The sequence below is a fragment of the Pleurodeles waltl genome, chromosome 5 (genome assembly GCF_031143425.1).
Source record: "Pleurodeles waltl isolate 20211129_DDA chromosome 5, aPleWal1.hap1.20221129, whole genome shotgun sequence".
Classification (NCBI taxonomy): Eukaryota; Metazoa; Chordata; class Amphibia; order Caudata; family Salamandridae; genus Pleurodeles; species Pleurodeles waltl.
The window spans coordinates 615,253,542-615,279,861 of record NC_090444.1 but is presented as its reverse complement, the minus strand read 5'-3'; the positions used below and the strand labels follow the sequence as shown (position 1 = coordinate 615,279,861).

The following is a 26,320-nucleotide window of genomic DNA, read 5'->3' as shown; positions in this document are numbered from 1 at the left end:
CAACTTATGATGTGAATAAACTGCAGCCGTTCTAACACCAGGGAAGGTCTTGGTGTACATAACTGAGGGGAAAGAAGGAACCACAGGAAGGCCCGTGAAATGCTCACACAGCTGGGGTGGGCTTTGCTGCTGGCTGGGAGGCGCAATCAACCCTAGGAGGAGGGTGCCTTGTTGTCCCGCTCCACGTGAGTGGCAGACAAGGGGTACGGAAGCAGCAGGGCGTGAGGGTGCGCCAAAAAAAGGGTTAGCGAATTACCAAGTAGGAAAGAGGGGCGTGGACACGAGCATGACTTAAAGGCGACCGGGACAAGTAGTCCCAAGCATTGTTGCTGGAAGAAATTGATGCCACCCACCAACACCAGAGAATGTGGGCATCGCAGCCACAGCGTGTCAAGGGGGCAGGGAGTCATGAGGTTTAGCAATAAGTATCTTCACATAAGGACGTAAAAGGGCAATTGCCCGAACAAGGTCTTTGGGATGCCTTACAACAGGGACACTTGAGACAAGTGCCCGGACAAGGTCCATGGGATACCTCACTGCAGGGACACTTGGGGGCATACAAAAGGATAAGAAGTGGTCAGCACTGGCCGGACACTGCACTTAAAGCCCAGGCATGGACAAGGAGCCACGAACGCCAGACAATCTGTAGCAAGTTGAAGCCTTGAAACTGGGACTCGCTGTACCAAGTAAGTGACAGAAGTAGAGCTGTCACGACAGTTGAAAAGTGATTTTTAACAACCTTAAAGAGACAGTATGACTGTAAGGATGATGCATTGCAGGATTAGGCAAGTTATGGTTAGAAATATACACTAACGTATAAGGTGTACACTGTATAACCTGTTATGAAAATGCCTTACATTGTAGCCCAAGAAATGAGCATGTGATGTGAATAAACTGCAGCCGTTTTAACACCACAGAAGGTCTTGGTGTATATAATTGAGGGGAAATAAGGAATGGCAGGAGGGCCTGTGAGATGCTCGCAAAGATGGGGGATTTAAGACTATTCTCCCGCCTCCTGATTCCTGCATGTAAAAACCCAATTCCTCTGCAGGCTTCTAGCAACAGGGCTTGGTCTTGTGTAACTCGGAGTATGGACTGCCAGTAACCTGCTCCTGCAGGCCAATATACAGCACTTGAATCACACTCTCTCTGCCTGCCATACTGGTTTTTCAGTGCTACTGACAGGTAAGGAAAAAAACATACACTTGCATATCTAATATCCAATTCTGCTGCAAATCCCATACATAACAGTTACCAGATTCAGGCCCAATAGAAGTCAAAGGGGGGGTGGAATACATTCTCCAGATTTATTTCTATAAATCTCCCAATTTTCTCTTCTAAAATGTTTTCTGCAATTCCCATCATTTTCTAAGCACTTCATCATGTGGGTGATCTGCAAAACAGTGTGCAAGGCTGTCACTGCTTAGGTCAAAATCTCCAGTCTAGTTCAGCAAACATCAGCAAGCGCACGCAGACACGCGTCCGTTTTATGTTAATATGCTTGGGCCATGTAAATCAAAAATTATATCTGCAAATTGTAATACTTTCAATAAAATATAATACGTTGTTTCGTTTTATATAACTCGAGGGAGACTACAACGTTAGTTAGTATTCGTTTTTCATGAAATTTTATTTTCATAGGCTTCCTTTGCTAGATCCTGTTTTGGGCTTATTTTTAAGATTAGTTGGTCTTGTTGAGGCAATCAGACCTGGCAACTTCACGGCAACATTTGTTTGCGTTCCACAGCCGCCACTCTGACTCATTGGCTCGCGTTGATGCCCACTGACTTCTGGGAACGTTAGTCCAAGATAAAGCAACGTGGCGTCACTTGCGTCGAAATGTGACACGAGTAAAGACTACGACACCCGCAATGCCTTATTCTCTGTGGCTGGCGAGACAGCGATACCATAGCTGGAGATTTGAAGGATTTACAGTTGACCGTTTAGTTGTACCAAAAAGAAACACATGTGATGGAGTCCTGTGATTCAGACACGGAGCAATCTTTGGAGGAGTATCAGCGAGATCTTAGAGGTGAGGGGAGTGACGTGCGCGCTGCACACCGAATACTTCCGCAAAGGCGGCACTTTTAAAATGTTTATCTCAAGGAAGTAAAAGTGAGCAACACTAGAGCTGTATTTCCCAAAGAGTCGTGCTTTTTTAAACTGGCAAAATTACTTGTACACTTGCACTGTGCATATGAGGCGTAACCGTATTAATACAGACAATCCGTGACACGGCTGAGGTTTCCGTTTTGTTATAGGTGTACACGTACCCATGAAGCTTGTTTCACACCTCACAAAGCATACTCGCGCATCCGTTTAAGCGTGTTAAACTTCTTATTGCAAGTCAAATTTACAGTTGACTAGTTATAAATGGTTTATATTGGGTTGAGGTGAGAAAGAAATGGCTCTGTCACTTACTTGTAATCTGCATTAGTCTTGGTCCATCTCGCGCCCTTGTCACAGTTATTACTAATGAGGTGCAAGTCATTACTAATGAGGAGAGGGAAAGGTTGGGCGTAATCAGGGGGTCTAATACGCCAGCCGAAGGCGATGGGGTAACACTTCAAATAATGGGGCAGAACCATCCTTAGATTCAACACTAAAATCTGAGGAACACACTAAGTTTTAAACGTTTTGGCAAACGTGTTAGTGAATTTTTAACAATGTTTGTAAACTACTGACAGAAATCAAAGTTAGTTAAAGACTACAACCCTTTTTGACAATTCTACCAAAATTCCTTCTATGAATTGACTAAGAACTCATGTATTTTTAATTCCATTTATTTAGAGAAACATGCTTCTGCCTTTTGACTAAAGGTACATTTTGCTGCCTGCTCATCGGGGAAAATGCAACAAATGCTTGTTTGAGACTGCACACGTACTTGTCTGATAACATTGAGCTTACTGGATTAATGCAGCTGATTTTGGGATGTGTGACTGACTGACTGCCTGTTTTGCTTCAATGCTGACCTAGCTGAAATACACACACACACACACACTGAAAAGAATCACTGGAATGCACCTCTTAGTCTAGAGAATACATTTATTAAATCACTCTGCAAGGCTTGTAAAGGAAGGACAGTACAACCGAAAGTGCACGTTTTAAAATGTGTGCAACAATTAAATGAAAACATGTACAAAGAATCTTCAATCTATAAACAGCAAATATATATGCAAAGGCACAAATATATATATATATATATATATATATATATATATATATACACAATGCACAGCAAATAATGGGAATAATCTTCATCTTTCTCCTGTGGGCATTAAGTTGTTGACCTCAGATCGACTATGAAGAGAAAGAGAGAGATCTACCATTACGGGAAGGATGACAGGCATCGTGGTCCTGACCCTGACAGAGGTCTCTGAATCACTTCACCGTCAATCTTTGTTCTCCTATATATCTTAAACAAGCTACAGAGGAGGTTTCTAGAAAACCCCTCCAGCTCCGCAAAAGGCTGGCTACTTCGGGTCAGTTTTGAAAGGAACATGTTGGAACTGGCCAGGTTCCCAAGATGTTCTTCCCAAAGCCAAACCGTTCCCTTCCATAACATAAACCTCATCCTAGCACATTCTTATCAGCCTACTTCCCCCATGTTATGCCTTAGCCTTTGATGATAAAGAACATGTAGAGTAAAAACATATTGCATAACATATTGAGCACGGAAAAATACTTGCAGCTTTTAAGGTGGTGGTGAAGCTAAGGCTAAGCTAAATACAAAATGGAGTCTGTAGCTGGTGTTTGCTAATGTGACAATGGGCAGCTAAGCTAAGTGCAACAAGGAGTCAGTGGTCAAAACACAAATATCAGTACACTGCTAGGTCTCAGGTTTTATTCTTAGTGCATCTGCTGTTTCTCCTGAGCTTGATTACATGAATATCAATCAGCTGGCAAAATCAGTCTGTTAATTTTTCTGGAAGAAATCTGTGCTAATCTAAATTAAAAATAGTTGTTAGCACCTCATGTCAAACAATTCTCTTTTGAGATGACCAAGCTATTTCCATTCAGAAAGCCACCAGGCCTAAAGAATTGCAAAAAAAGATAATTGCCTTGAAATAGCTTTGTAACAAATGGTGTTCTGGCATGCATAGGTTACAAACATGCCTTTAAACTCGAAAGCACATAGAAAGTGTGGCTAAAGGACAACGTTCTGCAAAGAGATAACTCCACAGAAATAGTGCCTCCTAATAGCATATGTTAAAATAACAATACCCAAACTTCTAATTCTGTTCGGAAGCCCCAAGTACATAGTTTGAAATTCACTAAAATTAAAATGTTTTATTTTCTTCTTTTAATCCTTCAAGGCCAACGTATGTTCTAAATGCGACATTTGTTACAGATTTAACATAAATCATTTTAAGTAGAATTAACTTGTTCTCTATAAATTTTGTTCCTAAATTTATATACCAGTGGTTCTTAACGTGTGGTCCATGGACTCCTGGGCATCTGGAGTTGTTTAGAAAATGCAGTATTCACAGGTTGTGTGTATGTGTGTGTGTGTATATATATATATATATATATATAATCTCTAATCTCTATCAAAAGTGAAACAAAACCTTTTGTAAATGTATTAAAGGTGGGCGAGCCACTAAAAGCTCAAGCCTGAAGCCTGGCTCAGCTCAAGGTCCAGTTAGATCCTTGAACCCATAATGAGCCAATCTTTCATGTGGCTTCTGCCTGCCCACCTCCCTGTATTTTGGATGTGGCCTTACAACAATAGCTGTCGACTTTGTTTCTAGTAAACCAGGTACAAGTCTTGGTGTTGGCTGTTGTGATTCTGGGCAAAAAGCTTAATATTCCTGTGCTTATAAACAATGAACGGTGACCTTTTGTAAAGTAACTAGCATTTTGGGTCGAGTTGGCGCTATATAAAAACTGCAGATAAATGCGCAACAGATAAAAACAAAGCCTTAACATAATGAAAAATACGTAGATACCCATTTAGTTTCTGATTTGTACACAATGAACCCAGAAAAACCTGGATAAATAGCTGCTTCCACTGCTTAAACTGTGTTATCTTTGTCAACTATTATTTTCTTTCACCAAAACCTTATTTCTTCATTCTAGCATACTTGCTTTACGATTTACATAGGAAACATTTTAAGCATTTTAAGGGCTGAACTTGTGTTCTAAGATCGGTGCCAGACCCTTGGATCAGCTTTGGATTGCCTCTTGCTGTTAATTTGTTGGCTCACCTACCCCCAAAATATAGTAAACTAATTTGAAATTGGAAGCCAAAAATTAAGTTGAGCTGCTCTCAATAATCAAGATGACGCTGCCAAGTACAACAAATGGAATATATTATGGGTGATTGGTGGCTTCAATAGAAGCACTTCCATGTGCCAACAGAAATAGACTGCATTAAGAGCGAAAATAGACAAAGGAAAATACTACAATCTATGTATCACTTTGTCATTTAGAGATAAAACATTTTGAAAAACTCCAACCTCATAAAAAGCTGATTTTGGGATATTTTTCTGTTTATCAATTAAATAAAATATCCCATAATTTGTGTATTTGTTTGATGAATTTTGCTTCTGTATTTTTCTGAATAGTTTTTAGGTTCAAATTGTACACATTGCTTAGTCGGAGGGTCCCTATCTTCCAGTAGTGATTCAGTGGAGGTCCACAGAAATCAGAAGGTTAAGAACCACTGGTGTATGCTAATTATAGCAATCACTCTGGCCTAAGTAGAGAAAGGAGCAACTTGAATGGAGTTCTAGGGAGGTACCAGGCAGACAACATAGTTACCAGTTTGTCACAGGAACACTGGAACAAAAAGTGCACAAAGTTTTGTTTTCATTGTGCAGTATTTTTGTATTTCTCACTTGTTTTACCTAATATCAGAGTTATTCTGCTGTTGTCAGGCCCAGGCTTTCTTTAACATCAAAAGGCATATGTTAAAGCAAATTCTATACGTCTTGCAATGCAATCTGAGAAAAGTATCCTAGAGGTCTTTGCTTTAGGTGGCATAGGTATGTTTCTGGTTAGACATAAATGATATGTCAAAGCTTCACATAGCTGAACTATTTCCCAGTTTATCTGTAAGGCATCCAACACCTGAGCTATACCTCAGCTGACAATGCTTCATCACCAACGCACAAGAACCACAGCCCATCATTACTGCTTGACTTCTTCTAAAGTTGCCAATAGCCCTGCATTTAGTGCTTGAGGGCATACAGTAAACGCATTGAAAATTTGTACCTGCAAGATATGTGTTGAGTTGTTACTTAGAAAGTGTTACAAACGCCTTAAGGCATCTTGGCGCAGAATTGACTGACAACATCAGATAAGATGTACATTTTAAGACCATTCCTAAACATAGAATGGCCCTTTATTTTGTACAGGCCAAGACAGGGGGCATTCCAAATAGAGGAAGCAACAAGATGCCCCTATACCCTTCCTACCCCCACTGAGCCTTTCTAAATCGAGGGACTGAGCAGGACAGAATAGCCAAAATGAAGAGATCACTTAAACTTGGGAGAAAAACAAATAAGCAATTATTTTGTAATAAGCGCTGTGGGTAAAGCAGAGCACCCTGTAACCCCACCCTTCTAGAAACTGCAACCAGTGCAGCTTACATCGAGTCTCAGAGGACCTATCAATATGTGCCATATTCTGAACACCTTGAAGCTTTTAAATAGCTGACTCGGAAAGGTGTTAACATAGGTCAGTGAGAGAGGAAGGCGCAGGTGGAAATGCCATCACTCTAATCTTGCCTGACTTCATTCATTGTAGCGACATGGGCACTCTCAGTTCCTAAACCAAGCCTTAAACTCATTCAGCTAACAACTAGTAACTGGTGCTCTTCAAGATGTTTAGAAAGCCAGGGAGCCAGAACTTCTCACCAATTTTAGTGACGGCTAGCAAACAAGGATGAGCGTACAGTTGGCTGTGCCATATAGTCCAGGTTTAGCTTCTTCAAAAGAAGTTTAACAACCCCTTTCTTCCATCCACTAGCAATAGTGCCAGATGAAAACAGTTGTTAAATATGAAGGTAAAAGCAGGTGTAACAAACTCACAAAAAGACTTTGAAGTCTTGAATGGACATACCTTTTCTAGGATATTAGAAGCTATAAAGTTACAAGAGGTATACAGATAGGCATATTAGATGGGCTCTGGTTACCCAATCTGAAAGTATTATATTATAAACTTTGTACCTTCTTTGGGAATCACATTGTGATTTGAGCATAAAGACAGATTTTCATACTAAGGCTATCACTTCAAGTTATATAGAATTTGAGTGAAAGTTAGTGCATACAGGAAGTGATGCCACCCTGGTGTGTGGTATTGAATGAGTAACATATTTAACTTCTTCTTAGCTCCCCACATCAGAATTATTCCCACCATATGGAATCAGTTTACTACAATGATTGCTGAATGTTTGTATTTATGTCTTAGCATTTCATCCTTATAGATTCCACCAGGCTTAGTTTAGAGATGTCAGGAGAAAATTGCAGAATGTGGTAGTTGATGCATATCTCAGAATTCGTATCTGTGTGCAAATACCCATTTTCAAATGGATCGGAATTTAGAACACAACGTTGAACCAAGGTTTAAGTAAAGTCTTTATGTTTAGAGAAGGAATGGACATGTTATTTCAACAAGGATTTGCGTAGCTCTCTGTTGCCATTAGTATGGCCTCACACTGCTGTAGGGTTTAAATATGTTGTATTGGAGTCATATTTATACAGTGCTTAATGATGCATCAACATGTCTTTGTGGTGGGGTAGCAAGGTACTTTGGAGTGCCATAGTTGGAACTGTACATATTTGTTGAGCGGCGTGTATGGAGAGGTATTTTTTGTTATGCTTCAGGACTAGTTTTAACATTTAATAACTTTTGTTGCTGTACCTGTGCTTGAATTTGAGGAGAAAATGAGCGAGGGCTAGGTTCATTAATTATTGAAATCTAACTGACAGACAGAAGTGCGTGAGGGAAGTCTGGCCTGTGTTTGAAGTATTTAAGTGGGTGGCTATGGTTGGGAGAAACTGTGTCATAAACAAATATGTAGCTATGCTTACTAGTGTGGGTGGAAAGTATGAGGAAAGAGGTGTCTGCACCTATATATAATTCAGGGCTAAGAAAGCTCACAGATGACAGGAGCTACCCATGGATAGTGCAGTTAGAATCAGTGTTAAAACCTGTTGATGGAACATAGCATTGTTTTCTTTCAGTGTTAGTTAAAATGAAGCCTAATGTTATGAATGCATTGGAAACATTAAGAGAGAAAAAAAAAACACTCTTTCCACCAAGTATGTATCTTGGGCCTCCCAACGGTTAGGAAAGTGCTGTACAGATGACAATACAATATAATATCACTGCCTCTTTGTTACAATCTGGTAGAATCTTGTATCCTTAGTCTTTTGGTTGAAGTTACATTTTGGTGTAGTACCCCTGCAATGTATTTGTAGATTTTCTTGGATGTGATAACTGGGCGTTTCACCCTTGTTGATCCATCCGTAGCTGCTTTAGGTAGCCCACCATGGCACAAATTACAAGTTGCACAATGCTCACATGGTAAAAACTCCGCACCATTAATTATTAGTACTGTGCTGTAACAACCCATAAGTACTGTGCAATTACTAGTTAAACTCCGCACAATGGGGACTTACTCTGTGGGTTAAGATTTAGCAAGCAGTATTCCACTTTCCTGTGTGGTTTAATTCACAAATTTCCCACCTGCTGTGTGCAAGGGGTTGTGGTAAAGATGTGCAGGGGTCTGTTGTAAGGCGAGGTGGAGGGAGAGGCTGAGGAGGGTGAAGGAAGGAATGGAGAATGTTGGCGTCCAGAGAGTATCATGTAAGGCTGTCCCTGGGTCTTGACTGAGGTTTGACCAGGGGTTATGAAAAGGGTTCTAGCTACAATTCAGCCTTTTCCCAAAGTGATTTTACCTGCAGGATTTTCCAGCCAGTAAAGTCGGCTTTGTTCTTGCACTATGTGACTACTGTTACAGGAACAGTGGACCTGTTATAATTCAGAGGAATAACATTTCACACTGGAATTCCTCTCCATACCGCTCCTAGTTACAGTCCATGTCTTTTACAGGCACATTGCAAGAGTGTAACACCATTAGAAGCAAGATACAGTAAAAACAAACAATGCCTCCTTTGTCTGTATCTTTTTTTTACATTTTATAATAAAACATCCTATACTTTTTGTTAAAAAAACAACTGTTCAAGAAAGAATAGTGCAGACCTTTAGGTGGCCCTGGTTGAAATGGTAGGGCAGGTGTCTCCTGTCTTGTGGAGCAGAGGGAGAAGCAGAAAGCAAAATAAGAAACACGCCTCCTCTCCAGGATCCCTGCTACCTGAAAACAGTGCATATATGTGAAGTTGTTCAATCAGTGTATCTCAGGGCTGCTTGAGAGCCATTGTATGGTTATAATAGCTGGAGTCATTTGTGCCTCTGTGGTGACTAAAATTTACTCTTTTTGAGAGGTAATGAGCTCTTTTAGTGTGATCTTCTAATAAAAACGTATAGAAACGGTTTGAACTAGGTACAGTATCATTGTGCATTACTAAAAATGTATATTTTTAAAACACTCGTTTTATTTTAAATGCTAACTCTATTTGCACATTTTATGGCAGCCTTATTCAGTGTGTAATACAGTTGTAAAATGACTTGTACATTCACTGTACTTTCACATATAGGGTGGGACCACATAGCACTACAAATGCACATGCCACAATTGCCAAAATAATTCAGCATTGGTACTGTCTTGTTACACACAAAGACCTCTGCAGTGGTCACATTAAAAAAACTGAGATTTCACAACGTAAAATAATGAATTTAGCATTCTTTAACTGGCAACAAGATTTTTTTTTTGCCATGTCTTTATCCCCATTGCACTCAGGACCACAGTTCCCATTTTTTATACACTTCAGCCTCTGGATGGCCAGCACAATAATTTGTGTGAGGCTTTACTGACCCGTTTTTCAGCATAGCCTTGCACTTATCTGATATAGAGTTGCGTATATTGTGGAAGCCTCTGCAGCCTAGGCTAAGACGCACAACGAGGTGCTGAAGCCCTTTTAGCCCTGTAGGCATTGCACACATGCCTTCCACTTGGAGACTGGAACAAAACAGGAGAATACAAAAATGCAAACCCCACCCACCAACACTGGGGACCATAAAGGGAGAGATACATCCAGACTCCTCCTGTATATCCAAGCCCTGTCAAAAGACTGAAAGGAGGGCGGATAGGTAGAATGTAATGACTGTGACGAGGGCGTGAAGAACTAAGGGTAATGAAGATGACTTGTAAGCCACAGGACCATTACTCCTATGCATACTAAAACTACAGTTTTTGCAAGTAAACAAACATGCAGAGTAATCGTAAATATGCAACACCAAACTTTGTTCCATATAGAAGAACACAACAAACCATAGTGAAGAATGAATTATGATAATGCTGATTTGGAAACCACTATTCACAAATTGAGTTGCAAGTCTGAGACATTATACACTCAATGTCCAACAAAAGTAGGCTCTGAGAACCAAGTTGGAGCTCTGCAAATTACATGAATAAATACTCCCTGCAACTCAGCTCAGGCTGTAGCCATCCTTCCTGTTGATCTTCTGTTTATTAGTAAATTCCCTGATACTCTGTCTTGCCAACTGTTTGGTACACTTTAACCATCTGCTCAAAATCATTTTTGTACTCCTTTCAGATTGACCAAACATCACAAATAAGTTATCAGTTTTTAGGGTTGAGCCTGCGTCGCATGCGTATCGCTTGCAAGACGCTTTAGGAGTTGGAAAAGGATTCAAAGCCCCGCCAACATCACGTCAGCGTCTTTCATTGGTTTGTGGGCTTGCCTGTTAATATCTTCTTGCTTCCATTAGTGGAAGGCACGCATATGTCATGCCTTTTCTGGTGGTTAGCCCTCCTCGAGCGCAGCGACCAAGTACTGAAAACATGCGTGGCTCACTGGGTTTGTGGACTACTTTTTCTCTATTTTCGCAGCGCGATCTTGCTTGGTAGAAGTCGAGCGCTTTGCATAATATCGACCCTTGTACATAGTTAATTGCACTTTTGCCGGTTACGTAGATAATTGCACTTTTTGCCAATAGGTTTCATTACGAGTGAACTGTAGCAGCGCGATCGCGCTGTTTTTTTTTTTTTCTTTCAATCTGGCAAGAAACACCCGGTTGGGAGTTTACAACTGGTAATAACTGTAACTCGGACAAATGCGAGACCCTAATGCATTGCAAATGCTTGTTCTGTAATGCTGACACCTGTCAATACATTGAGAAAGCTCTTTTAACATCCTAGGTACTTACATTTTCTCTTCAGCAGAAGGAGAAGAATAGAAAGAAGGAAGAATAATCTCCTAAGATATTTGAAAACAGAGTTAACTTTAGGATAAACTTTAGGATCATGTTTAAGAATCACACCATCCCCCCCAAAGTCTGATAAAAGAGGACAACACTTCAAAACACTGAATTCTGCAACACTACATGCAGAAGTAATGGCCACATAGAACAGAACATTGAAAGATATACATTTAAAATCCACCTTTTCCGTAGTTCATACTTATGAAACTGTAAAGCCCTTAATATTGAAGGAAGGTCCCAAGTAGGAGGAGGCAGGATTTGATATAGGTTTAGCAACCAAAAAGCTTTAAAACACTTAGATTAAAGAGTCCACCGGTAATCGAAGCTCAGAAAATTATCTGAACACTACAATTACAAACCATTGATATTTAAAATTGAAAGAGAAAGATTAAGATGGAACCCATCCAAGAGAAATTGCAAGACTGAAGAAAAAATCTCAAGGCGGGGCAGACATATCGTGAACAGAAGACCCTCTGTGTTTAGAGTGGAGGGTCTTTGTGAACCCTGAATGAACTCCACCAATCTTGAAAAAAAAACCTTTGGTAACAAGTTCAACTTCCATCTTCCAAACCAATAGTGAGTTTGAGTGGAAGAGACTGAGCAAAAGGCTTGAGAGGGGATGGAGCTCAAGGAAGGAGCACTGGCGGAGACTTCAGCAGAGGGAATCAGAATCTTTTGGGTCAAAAGGGAACCACCATTATTAACTCTGCTTCCTCTTCCCTGTAATTTGGAGAGAGCCCCCTGAATCGGAGGAAATGGAGAAAAAGCTTACAGTAGCCTCTCAGGCCACTCAGCAGCAGTGTCAACTCTGTAGGCTCCCTCCTGCTGGAGCCTGGAGCAAAATCTTTGAAGGAAACCATTGCACTTTGTGGCACACAGATACAGGAAGGGCTTCGGAACCTTGTGCACACACTCCTGAAATCCATTCTGGATAATTAAATCTCCAGTGATGAAGGGAACGTCCTACCTTAAGTGGCCACTATAACAATGTCTGTCCATCTGATGTGCACTGCTGCAAGATTTAATATGTTATTTTTTGCCCAAGAGCACTGAATTGAGTTGCTACCAAATTGAGATTATTGAACTAGATACTCCCTTAATCATTCAATCAATTACACGTTATTTGATTATTCACTGATAATCACAAAAGCACTCAATAAAAAGTAGAGTAAGAAATGGGTATACGTTGCAAGATATAGTCCATGAATAATCACATTAAAATAGAATTTTAAAAAACGTGGATTTTAAGGTGGACCATACAAATAATCATCTGTGAGTATCTTTTAAATAAAACATTAAAAGATCATAGTTTTACAATATCGTATTGAAGACTTTAAAAAGCTCCACACAGAATAGCAGACAGCTGGGTTACCAAACATCTGCAAAAAGTAAAAACTGTTTGAACTTAAATATTCGATATTCTTTAAGTACTGTCATAGTGTTGCTTAAGCAACTACAAAAGAAAAAAGTTGATAAAGGTCTAAACAGAAGTTTCATCACAAGGGCAGGTCAATATTGTTAAAGGGTCATATTGGTCAAAGGGAGAACAAAGTTGTCTTTTTATGTTACCCAATCAAAATCTGGTCAAAAGTGATCTTTCCCAGAAGTTGTTAACCAAGGGCAGGTAGTGCTCTGTGCTAGCAGTTGTTTTTAAAATGGCATAGTCTTGTAAGATTATTTATTTTAAATTCTTTCTCCTCACTATTCACATTTACAAAAGTCATATACATCTTTTTTATCCTTTTGCCTTTCACCCTTGGTAGTCTGTTTGGGCAACATAAACAGTGGAGGTCTGCCAATTGCTTCAGAAATCCACTTGATGTGTCTGAGCCAAGGAATCTTATGAACTTGATCACATGCAAGTCAGTCTGCAAAGGTCTCAGTTGAAGGAGGCATGTTTGTTTCTCCATATGGCTATCCCTAGGAACATTGGTGCTAACTTTATATAATGTTCTGCATAAGTGAAGTCTCATTCCTCCTGAAGGAAGTTATGAGGACTTCAGGGCGGGAGGCCTAATAAATACCTGCAAAAGCGATTTTCTTCCAACTGCAGCTGTTTAACATTGCAGTATCTCAAAATAATTGCTCCATAGGTCACAATAGGTAGACACTTCCACCTATATATTTCTAGTAGAGCTAAGATAGGTTTGGTCTCATTGCTCTTGGTTAAATTAAACAAAACCCTGACAGAATGATGGAACCTGATGCACCTATTTGAGAGACGGGATGACCAAGAATCGAATGAGTCAAATGTGACCCTTTAGTGTGGGTAATTGTTGACCTTCTATATTTGCAAGCCCTTGACAAACATTGGTCTATCTTATTTGAGTTTGGGCCACACACCATATAATGAGTTTTAGAAATGTTTGTTTCAAGGTCCAGATTGTCCATGAATTTGACAAAATTATCTATAAGACCCTTCAAGCAAATAGAAGTGTGTGACAATAAAACAGCATCATCTGCATAAAGTAAGTCAGGGATGGGTTTAGAACCAACTTGCAGTATCCTTCCCTGTTGAAAGCAGGAAGGCATTTATACCATTTATATTTAAAATAAAAATAAAATAGTGGCCAAGACACAGCCTTGCCGAACACCCCGAGAGAGTCTAAGGGGCTCAGTACATTCCAACTCTATACCATACCTTACCAGGGCGAGACCCCAGAACGTAAGGCTCAAAGAAAGTCCAAGTCCTTGGCCAAACCCATAACTGATAGGATACTCAAAGCTTTGACCGGTTAACCTGGTTAAAGGAGCTACTGTTCCAAAAAGAAGAGATAAAGTGCCCCTTATTGGCTATTTTATACTTTGATAATTGTGTGTAATTTTTAACGTTGCTCCTATGTACGAAGTCCTTTCCTGAAGCCATACTGAATCACTGTTAAGACCTTGGAGCGATTGACCCATGCTAATATCCTATACAGAATTATGCTGCCAACTATTTTGATAGTGGAATCTAGCAGGGAGATTGGCCTCTGGTAGTGGGCATCTTGTCTGTCACCCTTTTTTTAAATTAGGAATGCTAACAACTGTATGCCAAGAGCTTGGTAGTTTTGAAGTGACGGCTTTATTAAAAACACTTGTAATTAATGTGGCCCAAAATATTTTCTTTAGAGATGTCCATGGGGACCTCATCTTGAGCAGGGGCCTTGCAAGATGGTCTTAGGGGAATAGCTGTAACAACTTCATGAAGCTCAAACCTAACATCTACTGGGAAAAGTGGAAAAAGTCCTGCCAATGTGGATATGAAATGCTCCACCCGCATAACCCCATTAATGTTTGTCCTCAAATCATCCGACTGGCGTGCAGGAGTTGTGTTTAAATTGATCTTACAGGATCCATTTTTACAGGCTCTCACTAAGTTTTTCCAAGTTTCTTCTCTATGTTCCTATTTCTTTTGGCCAATTAATACTCCACCATTGCTCTGGCTATATCTGCCTGGGCTCTAGTAGTTCTATTTAAGGCCAAATGCAAACTTTGATTAGCCTCCCTGCATTTCCTATTAAACTAGCTAGGGTTAGAGTTAGTGTTAATTCTAACAGGGAATAAATGTGATTCACAAATGTATTGACCCAATATAACAATGGTGTAGACGACTGAAGCATTTAGTCGATTTTCCGTTAATAGGTACTCATTATTCAGGTCCATATAAGGTGTGGTTGTGGCGGTAAACAGGGTAGGAATGTGAACCTCCCACCACCTAAGCCTTAATTCCTTGCCCCTAATAGTCTGACCACTAATCCCCTTTTCCGATGTAACTTTAGTACTAGCTGGTATGCTGAGAGCTAGTTTTGTAGGATTGTGATCACTAGAAAAATTTTCTCTGGTTCCACACATTGAACATTCATATTAACGGTCCGTTATATATAGATGTCATCAAAATAGTGGCTCTTCCGCAACCAATAAAATTCACAATTTGCTTTGATTTCAGATAAGTTGCATACATTGAAATCTAATAGGTTTTTATATAACTTACCACCCCGCCCTACACCGATCCATTTTGAAGTGATGGGCATCATTTACTTAATTTCAGAGTGTTTAAAGAGGGTGGGCCTAGTGCCTATCTCGCATTAAAATCACCTCCATAGCAACATTAAAATATTTCATGTTTATGTAGGATCGATTCCTTAGAAGTTCGACAACTAGAAATAATGTCTCGATGCTACAACACTTTTCACATTGAATAACTGCATTATAAAAGTTGAAAAGGAACAAAACTAATAGAGGAAAAAAATCCAGAAAATTTGAATCCCAGAGTTTTAAATACGAAAAGTACAATCTTAAAATTCAGAGAAGCCCGGAATAAAGTTGCTAGGCCCCTTTTAGCTCTTTCTGTAACAGATGGGATTGCAGGTATGCATTAGCTAAAATAACTATCCAAAACAATGTCCTCTATTACCCAAGTATTCCGCAGTAAAATAATATTAAACATTTGGATGTAACTAAGCCAGTTCACATCAGATAACTTGGAGCTGATCCCTGAAATATTCCAGCAATGTAAATTAGTCTTATACAAACTGCAAATAACCTTAACAGGATTCATCCAGTTTGCAGCATCGTTTTCAGATATTGCTAATTCACTCTCCTCCATTTATCCTGTCGATCCTCATTTGTCAGTGGGGTTCACTAAATATCTGTAAGGGGGAATGCAGTTCTGGGCGAAGATGTTATCCCTTACAAGAGAGGGAAGGTTAACTTGAAGGATAGGTCGATGTAAAACAAGCCCATGTTGCAAATGTTTATTTAAAAAAATAAAATAAAAATAAGTATTAAACTAAAATACTCCTCCGTGCGCATGCATGGCAGGTTTTGAGAAAGAAGACTATTTGCTGAGGCAGCGTACTTCCAATTAATAACCACAAAGTTCCTTTGAGGCGTTTATGCGATGGTCCACCATGTCTACTCTTCTCACAAATAAAATGGTATTCTACTGTACAATCTTAAATAAAGTCAGTATGTTTGCTGAGTCAGTGACTCTTTATATTTTTTAACTGATCCGTAGATTCCCTTGTAGATGGTGTGAGGACTGGGACATGGGCATTGTTACCATGTAAGACCAACCTTCATGGGGAAGGTCAAAGCTGAGGCGTGGAGCCTGGATGCACTGTCTGGTCTGAGGATCAAACCTGAAAAGTCCTGGATCATGATTGAGGCCCTTCCTGCTTGCTGCTTATGATTCACATGCCTACCTTGCACAGCATTCTTACCAGAGTTCTGTGTTGCATGTATTGCATCCTTGCAAGATATGCTTGAAGGAGTTACAACATCTGTTTGGGGCGTTTGGGTAGATTGGGAATGCATTATTGGGCTTGCTACCATAGATGGACCGATCTACTCTCTGGTAATTAATGTTGGAGAATTGCCAGCCAATTTCTAAATTCACCTTTCAAGAATACTCCGTCTCTCTCTACCAGTGAATTGATACCCAACTCTATAACTCCCTTTAATCTTTCTAATATATCTGCCAATTAGCCCCTTTGAAGCCTCCTCACTGCCTCAAAAATAGTGAATAGATTCCAAACTGTGGGTGGAGGAGTGTTAAATGTACCATCATGCTAACCACCATGGCGCTTAGCCCTTTTTTCTTTAAGGTGAGGGGTCAACTGAGTAAGATCACAAAGTACTTTCTGGAGTTCATTGCAGCAGAGCTCACACAAAGCAAGCGGCTTGAGTCAGTGTGTGGTCACGAGACTGACGTGAGGCAGTCTGAGAGAACAATAAGAATGTCCTCTGAGCATGTCGTACATTTCAAATAAACATATGACTAATGCATCAGGCTGAAACAGTATTGTCCTTTCTAACCAGAACATTTTTCTGGAATACCAGGCTATGAAAGAACTTCAGTGCCCTGAAGATTGATGTCTTTCTAAATTGAGGATTTGAAGCTCTCTAGAATTGATCCTTTGAACTGACAAGTCTTACTGCCCAAGTTTGCTTCCCAGTGAATGTGACTGGCATCTGTTGCCAACACCACTGGAGGCTCCTGACACAATTCATTTGGACAGAATTCAGGGGTGTGGCATTCCTATAGCCCGACAGCCAGGACATTATGTTTGGGGTCAAGGACAACAAGGTTTCATGGTTATTTTGTCCTTGTGACAAGTAGGCCCAATCCCCTGCAGCACAAACCCTTTGGCTGACAATTTAGAGTACCACAAGGAACAGTTGAGGTAATGTTTGTGTCCATATGTTTATGCTGTTCAAACTTGTATGTATGGTTCATTAATACAAAGCCTTTTTTATTAGGGTGTGCGCTCAAAATAAATGTAGTAAGCTCAGACAGTGGTTCCAGTAAACAAAACAAGCATTTGCAGTGAAGTGGGTCTTGCGTTTGCTCAAGTTAGAGCTATTAGCTTTGTAAACGCCTAACACAAGTGAGCCGATGACCGACATGATGTTGAAGCAGACATACAATAGGAAACAGAAGTTCGCTCGCAGTGAAACGTATCAGCAAAAGTACAATTATCCATGTTATCGGCAAAAGTGCAACTATCCATGTAATCGGCAAAAGTGCAATGTAACAGGGTTGAAGTCATGCAAAGCGCTCGGCTACTGCCCAGCGAGATCATACTGCCTACGAAACAAAGAGAAAAAGTAGCCCAGAAGCCATACGGTAAACAGAGCCCCGTATGTTTTCACTAGTTGGCCGGTGTGCTCGAGGAGGGCTGAACACCGGAAAAGGTATGACGTATGCATGCCTTTCACTAATGAAATCAACCAAATTTTAAAAGGCAAGCCCCCAAACCAACCAAACTGATGTGGGTGACATAGGCGTGGGTACAAGCCCATAGAGATATTACAACTGGTACAGAGTGCTTTTTGCGTTCAACCCTAATAATGTGTACACACGTTTGCAAAGTTTAACAATATGAGACTAGGTATAATACTTCCAGAATGCTCTCTAATTAGATGCTGATATTTGCAGAAGCGTAAAAGCAAGATTGAGGATTTATTCCATCCAAAATAGAATATTCAGAAAAAAATGCAACTCGGAAAAACATTTTGCTAAACTGCTGTGAAATTTTAGGTACCATTTCTTTTGAAAAGTCATTTAGTAAAATGTGTTGCTGGATGCAAGTATTCCCCAAAAATCTTCATAATGGAAAGTCAGTGTAACCGTTTCCTATGAGATTATGGGGAGCATGAAAATAAACAAGCAATTGCAAAGCCAATAGGTCCGACCAGTCTTTTGGTTTTGTTAATGCGTGTCTTGTTTTAACATGGTTTTTGCAAAACTTTATTGTTGTGGGAGCTGCTGGGCCCTCCCTATTGTAATGAACACTGGCAAAAAGCAAAAATATTTTTGGTCTCAAAAAGCACAAATTGCCATAGTTGTTCCTAGCAGTGAACAAAACTACTGTGTGTATCAATATTCTCCTTGTGAAAGAGCACATTGTTATTTTTTTTTATTTTTTTTTCTTCACCGTAAAGTCAACTGATAGATGAATAGAGAGAGAGGCAGACAGAATTTTCATAAAAACAAAAGGTCTTGGTTAACGTCAGACCTAATTAGGGGCCCAATTCTTAAAGATAGTAACAAAAATTTACCCATCATACACGTTTTTGGATTAGTGCAGATTTACATATTTCATGAATTCTAAATAACTTACAGAAGTAGACCAGGAAATCCGACTCCTAGAATATATTTGTGAACTGTATTTTAGCACGAGCAAATATGCATGTGTCGATTTGCTCTTGAGAATCTATTGAGCATTTACACATTCACTTTCCCTTCGGCGACTTTTTCCCCAACACTGGAAGATGTTTTACTTTTAACCCTTGTCAGAAGTAAATTTGCAACCTTTCTCAATATGGGAACAAATTAGAGAAGAGCTGGTGAAAACATTAGGTTCGTAGGTTTGCACAGACTCAAAAAGGGCATTTCAACTCTGTAATTATTGCTTACTGCTACTGCCAGCCCCTGTATGTAGATCTGCGGAAAGATGGCAAAATAAGAACATTGCTAGAATTCAACCCCTACTATAGTATTAGCCCCGGCATAATCAAAAAGGCTATTATCAGACCTTTTATAAAATGTGATTGATGCCGTATGTGTTGCTGCTCTGCATAGCACTAAAGGGACAAGTAGATTTTTTTACAGGACAAGTGGATTTATGAAGCAATCTGTTGTGTCGACAGCTAGATATTTTATTAAATTCAACACCCCTGACAGATTTTACTTGATTTCTTGAAAATACAGAACAAGCTTATCCAAGGAATGAACTGTTGGTGACTGCAGTCTGCTGAGATACTACAGAAGATGGAGCAAATGGGGGTCTTGCCTACTAGGCTGTGTGAACATATTCTGCCACATGACCCTCGACCTTTAACCACAGCCTCAGCCTGGCTGGAGCCTCCTGGGTAGACAGCAGTTTAACAAGTAACAATTGGAGGTGCACAATTCTCTTCTCTCGGAGAAAGATCTTCCCTAGTTCAGTTCTGGAACATGCTCAGATGAAGGCCTCTTCCTTGGAAGGTTGAAGCTGACATTTCAGAATGTTCAGGAGAAGCCCTAGACATGTTGTGATTTGATTTTATGCAATCCCAAATCTGAGTAGTTTCTTCCTCTGGTGAAGCATGAACTAACCAGTCATCCAGTTAAGGAAATATTGGTATTCCTTGCAAATGCAGGTGAGACAGCTGGAGCTTTGTAAAAACCTTCAATGCAGACTTAAAACTGAAGCGCAGAGCTTTGAAATGTCGATGTTGATTTCTCAAAGCGAGGCATCCTTTAGGTCAAAAGAATTCAGGAAGTGATGAGCGGGATTAATGGAATAATCCTTTATAAGGTCTCCATCATGAAGTGAAGGTTCTTAATGAAGGTGTTCAAGTTCTTGAGATGGATTACAAGACAATAATCCCAGGATGCTTTTGGGACTAGTAAAACCATGAGTTATGCTCCCAAGCCTACTCTGTCTTGAGTTCTTGAACAATCACTCCTTTCATTAAAAGAGCAGAAACAGAGATGAGCAGAGCTCTCCTCAGTGATCTTAGATGGAGTAGGGTCTGACAATAACTCTGTAATGAACCCATTCCTGACCAGTCCTAATACCCAATGATCCATCGTGATTTTTGCAACTCTGAAGCAAACTTTTGAATTTGACATCCAACCCTTAGTCGGGAATCCATTTTCTCTTCATAGTCTTGAGCACGGATGTTTGCTATCCACCTCCTGTTTATGTTTCTTGTAAAATTGAAGGAGGAAGGCTTCCTTTGAAATCTAGAAGGCTGTTCCTAACTTTGCTAATCTTCTTGAAGGCTGATGAAAGGAAGAATTGGATTTTGAAGAACTGGAAGCTCATGCAGGCCATCTCTGAAAAGACAGAAAATGCTTTCACGCTTTGAACATCCAATGAAGTTAATTCTCAAGATTATCTCCAAAGAGTCTAAAATCTTTTGAAATGCATCTTCAGGGTTATTGCCCTCTGTGCTGCATTGGTATTCCAATCTTTAAGGTATAAATTGTGTCTAGATGCCCCACCTGCCAGAGCCGCTGATCAGACCACATCAGATGAGATGCCTTAAAGAAGCTCTATTTGTCGTTTCATGCCCACTAGCAGTGGTACCCATTCTGTCACCTATTGGATAGCTTTAAACAAGTTTTTGAAATCAGAAATCAAAGATTGTGCTGAGTTTTCATCCTAAATTCCGTCTCTCATTGCCATGTGAGAGCCTGACCAGGCCTTTTTATGTGCAGAGTCACTTTTCTCACCAGCTGGATCTCTCAGAATATTCTCCTCTGACATGGACCAAGGGTCTATCAGACTTGACTCCGTAGAATCCATGTGAATATTGTCTGGTAAAACGCTTTCCATATTTTCTAGAGGGTGCAATTTGGCCATAAATCTTGAAAGCAGTATTTTATGCAGATCATTCAGTTCTGCTTCACAACGTCCATAACAAATTAGCGGATAGGCAAGCAGACTTAAGAGGGCCTATGAAATTGTCTAAGAAGCGACTCTTCCAAAGTTCCAGGTCTCTCCTTCGCAGGGAAGCCCATAGCCTCTCTTATATGGGCCAGAATATGTGGCAAACTGTATTTGGAAATGTATTCTCTTTCTGGTCCAAGATCGTAGGAACATTGTTGTTCTCATCCAAATCAACAGGCAGATTGCTTAATTTCTTTCTAGGATTGGCAGTAGAAGGTTCTTTGCAGACTGCAACAGTTTAAAGCCTCATCCTTCTTATTCTATGCTCCTCCGTCTTCTGCTTCCTCTCACTCCTATGTCGCTTACTAGGAAGAGAGACAGGCTCTGGAAAGCCAGATGAAGCGAGGAGGCAGAAGGAGTTTCTTATCTCCTTGTTCCTTATTGTTTTCCCATCATGGCAAACAAAACGCTCAGAGAGCTGATAACACACAAACAGTGTTTTAGTGCAGAAAATGTTTTACCTGCTTAAGCACAGGGAAAAAGAGCTCAAGTCCTATGCACCCTCAAAAATGAAAGGACTCATATGAATCCTCTCCCCTGTGCATGCACAAACCCTCTTCCAATGCGCAGACACAGTAAGAAGACGCTTCACACTGCTGGCTCTGTAAGACTGCCCTAGACTGGGAAGCGATGCACAGAAACCCGGCAATATGCAGAACATTTCCAGTCCAAAATGTGCCAAGTCTTCATAACCATGCCTCTCTAATTTGGAAGGATTTATACCCTCAAAGCCCAGCAGAACAGTTAACTGTCCTTATTCCAAAACGGCCAAAGCCCAGGAAAGACTTGTCCCAAGCACACACGGAACAAACTAGGAGAGAGCCTGAAAGTGACAGCCCCTTTATAGTACCTAGTATGGGTGGGTGGGGCTTACATTTTGGGATCATCCTACTTTGTTTCTGTCTCGAGGTGTCTGCACCTCATTAATAATGATTGGGATGAGGGACGAAAGAGTAATGCTACTGTTCGTTTGGCCCTTGCGTTTGTCTAGGTAGTCCCTTGTCATAGGAAGCAAAATTCGAGAGTGTACATTAATTTGTTTCAGCTGGCCAGACACAGAGTAAAGTAAGTCAGTACTGATCAGATAATTACAGAAAACATTATTTAAGAAGTAGAGCCGCGAACAGTGGACGAAGAAACCGCATCTGCACAACAACAAATCAAGCTTGTGAGTCTGAGGAAATAGAATACCTGAAGGACTCGAACATGGCTGTATCATTTAATCTGAAACATTTCCTCAACATAAAAATGGAAATTGCATAGGGTCATGCATTTCTGTGCTTATGCTCCCAAGGCCACTCAATCTCTCTTTTGGGACTGACAAGTAAAGGATTTTGTTTTTACGTCATCTGGTGGCTCTTTTGTGAGGTACATTATGCAATGATTTAAGCTGTGAAGACGAATCTGGTCATTTTAAACACTATCTCGTTGCTTCTGTTTTTTGAAGCACTACAGTACATCAAAATGTTATGCCATAACTAATTTAAACGCTTTTTCTTCATTTTAAAAAGTGTGTGGAAGAAGCTGCATTAACTGAACATAGGGTAAATAAAAGTATATTCTACAATCTGCGCATAGAGATCTGGTGTTTCTGTTTCAGAAACACTTCCCACATAGCTGGTTAACGTTTTTCATTGTATTTGCATTGAGTGTTAGCACTCTAGTTATCGATTCTTTGACACATCCTGGTTGGTTTAATGGGCAGTTCACTAAAGTCCCCTGTTATGCTGACCGTGTGTTGTTACTGGCTCATACCACAGTAAATTCAAATTTCATTGGCTTTTAGATGAAATATGATTTAAAGCAGTTTCTACATTTGTAAACCTGGGGATGCTCCCTGATAGCAAACGGTCTGATAGCAAACTCAGCTGAAGAACATTCATCGAATTAAATAAAATCATTAAGCATATGTTGGATTAATTTACTCTTTCTCCATCGCAGTCCTTGAGAAAATGTACTTGGCTAAAGTTACACTGCATCTAGCTTATGTGTGCCCGATCTGGTTTGCACATACATTTTCCCAATGGATTCTACCGAAGGTTGAAATATTTGATAGCCAGAAAAATATATCTTTAATAAGTATTTGTTTCGGTATATTCCAACATTGCATAAGATCAGTAAGTGGAGGGGTTGCCAGCATAATTCTCAAACTGAACCTGAGAGTTTAGTGCACTTTCTTGTCAGATGCCACTATCATATTTAAGATTACAAGAAATATGTTTAAATTACGATAATTTCCCCCCAGATATTCCTGTATGTGTCCGTTTGAACTCCATCAATACTGAGATGTGCAGGGTATTTATTTTTTCTAGACACTTGGGGACAGATGTAGCAAAGGTTTTTACCCATTCTGTGTCTATGGGAAAAAGTGTTCGTACATATGGCCCTTAGAAACATGTTTAACTACATTACACGTTTATTAATGGATTCTTTTTTAAACTGATTACCTGCTTTGTAATTCTGCATATACTGAGCTTTTGTGAAGCGGTATTGTAAATGCGTTCCACAACTCCCAAAAAGCAATTACATTGAGCAGTTGTGTGGGATCAGAGTCCTTTCACAATCTGTCTCTCTTAACAAGCATTGAAAATAGGTAACCGATGTGATCAAACGGATGGAAAAGTGTTACGGACCTATTTCAGGCATGCATATAGCTCTAGCAGAGGGAGAAACTACTAACTAGGGTAGAAGTCAGGACACTGGTGTGGAGCTAACTCATCACTTAGAAATGTACCAGAGAGGCCCACCCAGATGTTGGCAGCCTGTAATCATTCTGACTCGCTCTGACAGCCCCAATGAAAATTGTATCCTTTATTTGAATCTTGGTCTAGTTCCTGCTCCAGCATCATTCATAAATTGCAGAAACAAAAATGATGCACAGATGTTAACAAGTCAATCCAGACAGGTCAATGCGAGCAGGGCACAAGGCACAAACATGAACCACAGAAGTTGAAATGTACCCGATGAAGCACCAATACACAGGCAAAGTTAGTTCAGAAGTAAATTAAGGATGCTTCTGCTGAGCAATTCACAAGTTATATCGTACATGGGTTTATTTTAACATACCCTGGTTTTAAGAACATTTTACCTCCGTGCCTAGATTCCACTTTTTTTTGTTTTTAGCGGGCACTACTAGGTTAGTTATAATATCTGATGCCAGTCTTTAGTGACACTTCCGTGATGCCAGGAACTGCACCCGTTTATCTGGGCTCCAGCATTAAACTACATGTTTCACTTAAAGGGCACCGCCATTCAAACTTTCAGAGGTTCAGATAAGTAATTTAATCTCAGATTTTTCCGTAGGCTACTTGGAGAAACAGGAATACATGACACTATTGCATACACTGCTTTTGGGCTTTCCCTCTGTTTGAATTCTAATGTACAAACAGCATTACAGTTTGTCTCCTGCTATACAGTCATATAATCGTTAGAGAGCTTTGAAGTATATGGTGTCCAGTTGTGCAGAATCTCCCTCACTAACTTGAGTGGATATACGTTTCTTTATTTAAAGCAGCAAAGTAAATCAACACTACTTCAACATGTATACATACATCGTAATTATCAGGGAGGCGCAACACATACATGTATAAAATAACATTTAAATTGTCAGACAATGAGACAGCTTTATTTCTTACACAGCAATCGACTTGTATTTACCAATTATATCAATAACACGTCTAGTACAGGTGAAAAGGAGTCCTTCCATATCTTATCAATAGGTGCCTGGTGGCTAGTTATCCGTCTGTGTTGCACCTGTCGTGCCATGGAACCCATACATTTTCAACGTTCTGCGCACAATCCCTTCTGTGTACACTGCTTCTTTGGCTTGCAGTCACCCATACATATTTCGGAGTGACTGCACCGAAGTAGGAACATTAGTGTTACCGCACAATCTTACCGCATCCCTCTTGGCCACAATCAGGGTCATGTTAAACAGCAGTAGGAGGGGGTACCTTGGTAATATTTGGTCCTCATATCGCCTAAAATACCACTCAGTTGTTGAGTTCCCACACTAAGTTTATGGCTTTTTGCTATTGAGTGCTGTACATCAGACAAAATATGTTGTAACTGTGGACTGTCCCACAGTGTGTGCACCAGCAAACCTGTTAGATTGCATCCTCTTGTGTATATTTTGATTTTGTTACCAGCTTTAAACGTGTATGTGCATGCGAGTATAAAAGTCTTGGTGTAATATTCGAAGTTGTATTAAACTAAACCCAATTCCTACAACCACATGGTTATTTACAGGCTTCCACCAGTCCTGAACTTCCAGGATTCCCAGACCTCGCTTCCATTTATATTTAAGTGTTTCCAGCTGTGGTTAACAGTTATCCAGCAGTGTTTTGTAAATTTGAGATATTGTTGATGGAAGGGTGCAGCCAGCAATTGAATCTCCAGTGGAGATTTATCATTCATATTTTGCAGACGTACTGTGTAACCAGATTGTGTATGTATAATTTGCAGGTATTGGTAAAACTGGGACTCAGTTAATTCATATTGACCTTGAAAGTCGTCAAATTTCAGTAATCTTGGGATCCCCATAGATCTTCTACTTTGGAGCTGGCCAGAAAGTGTCATTTATGGAACCGTCAAGTCTCAATAGATCTGCCAGAATCCTGGAGTACCATAGCAGTGTCTCATGGGTAATTTTACTCCCACTCCATAATTTAGTTTGTCCTTTTCCAAATTCCAGTAACCATTATGGTTGGGATAAGTGTTAGCCCCATGACCACATGGCCTTATAGTTCCCTCCGATGCCCTTACAGAGCCTTCACACTTCTGTCAGCCACCACAGAGAGTTCTCTTTGGTTAGAACATCCATTCTTGATGTGTCAAGTAACATAAAAGACAACTTCTTCATGAGAATAAAACCTTACTGTCTACATCTAAAGCTATTCGGACCCGGAGGCCTCCATGCGACCCCCCCACTCCCCACCAGAAATATACAAATCAACAACTATTAAACGTTGGAAGTGTTTTATTCAAACATCAAACATCTCATAACTTTTCAAGCATATCAATATCTACACATCTTCATCTAC

The 26,320-nt window shown here is 40.1% G+C and overlaps 1 protein-coding gene across 2 annotated transcripts in view; it reads left to right on the top strand.

Moving 5' to 3' along the window:
• The first annotated feature begins 1,846 nt into the window (after positions 1 to 1,846).
• SDCCAG8 (SHH signaling and ciliogenesis regulator SDCCAG8) overlaps positions 1,847 to 26,320 on the top strand; it is a 1,349,628-nt gene continuing 1,325,154 nt past the window's right edge. For both annotated transcript variants that reach the window (XM_069234464.1, XM_069234463.1), the window contains exon 1: positions 1,847 to 2,032. In XM_069234464.1, coding sequence (XP_069090565.1) covers positions 1,972 to 2,032 — 61 coding nt within the window. In that variant the 5' untranslated portion in view covers positions 1,847 to 1,971. The remainder of the gene's footprint in view (positions 2,033 to 26,320) is intronic.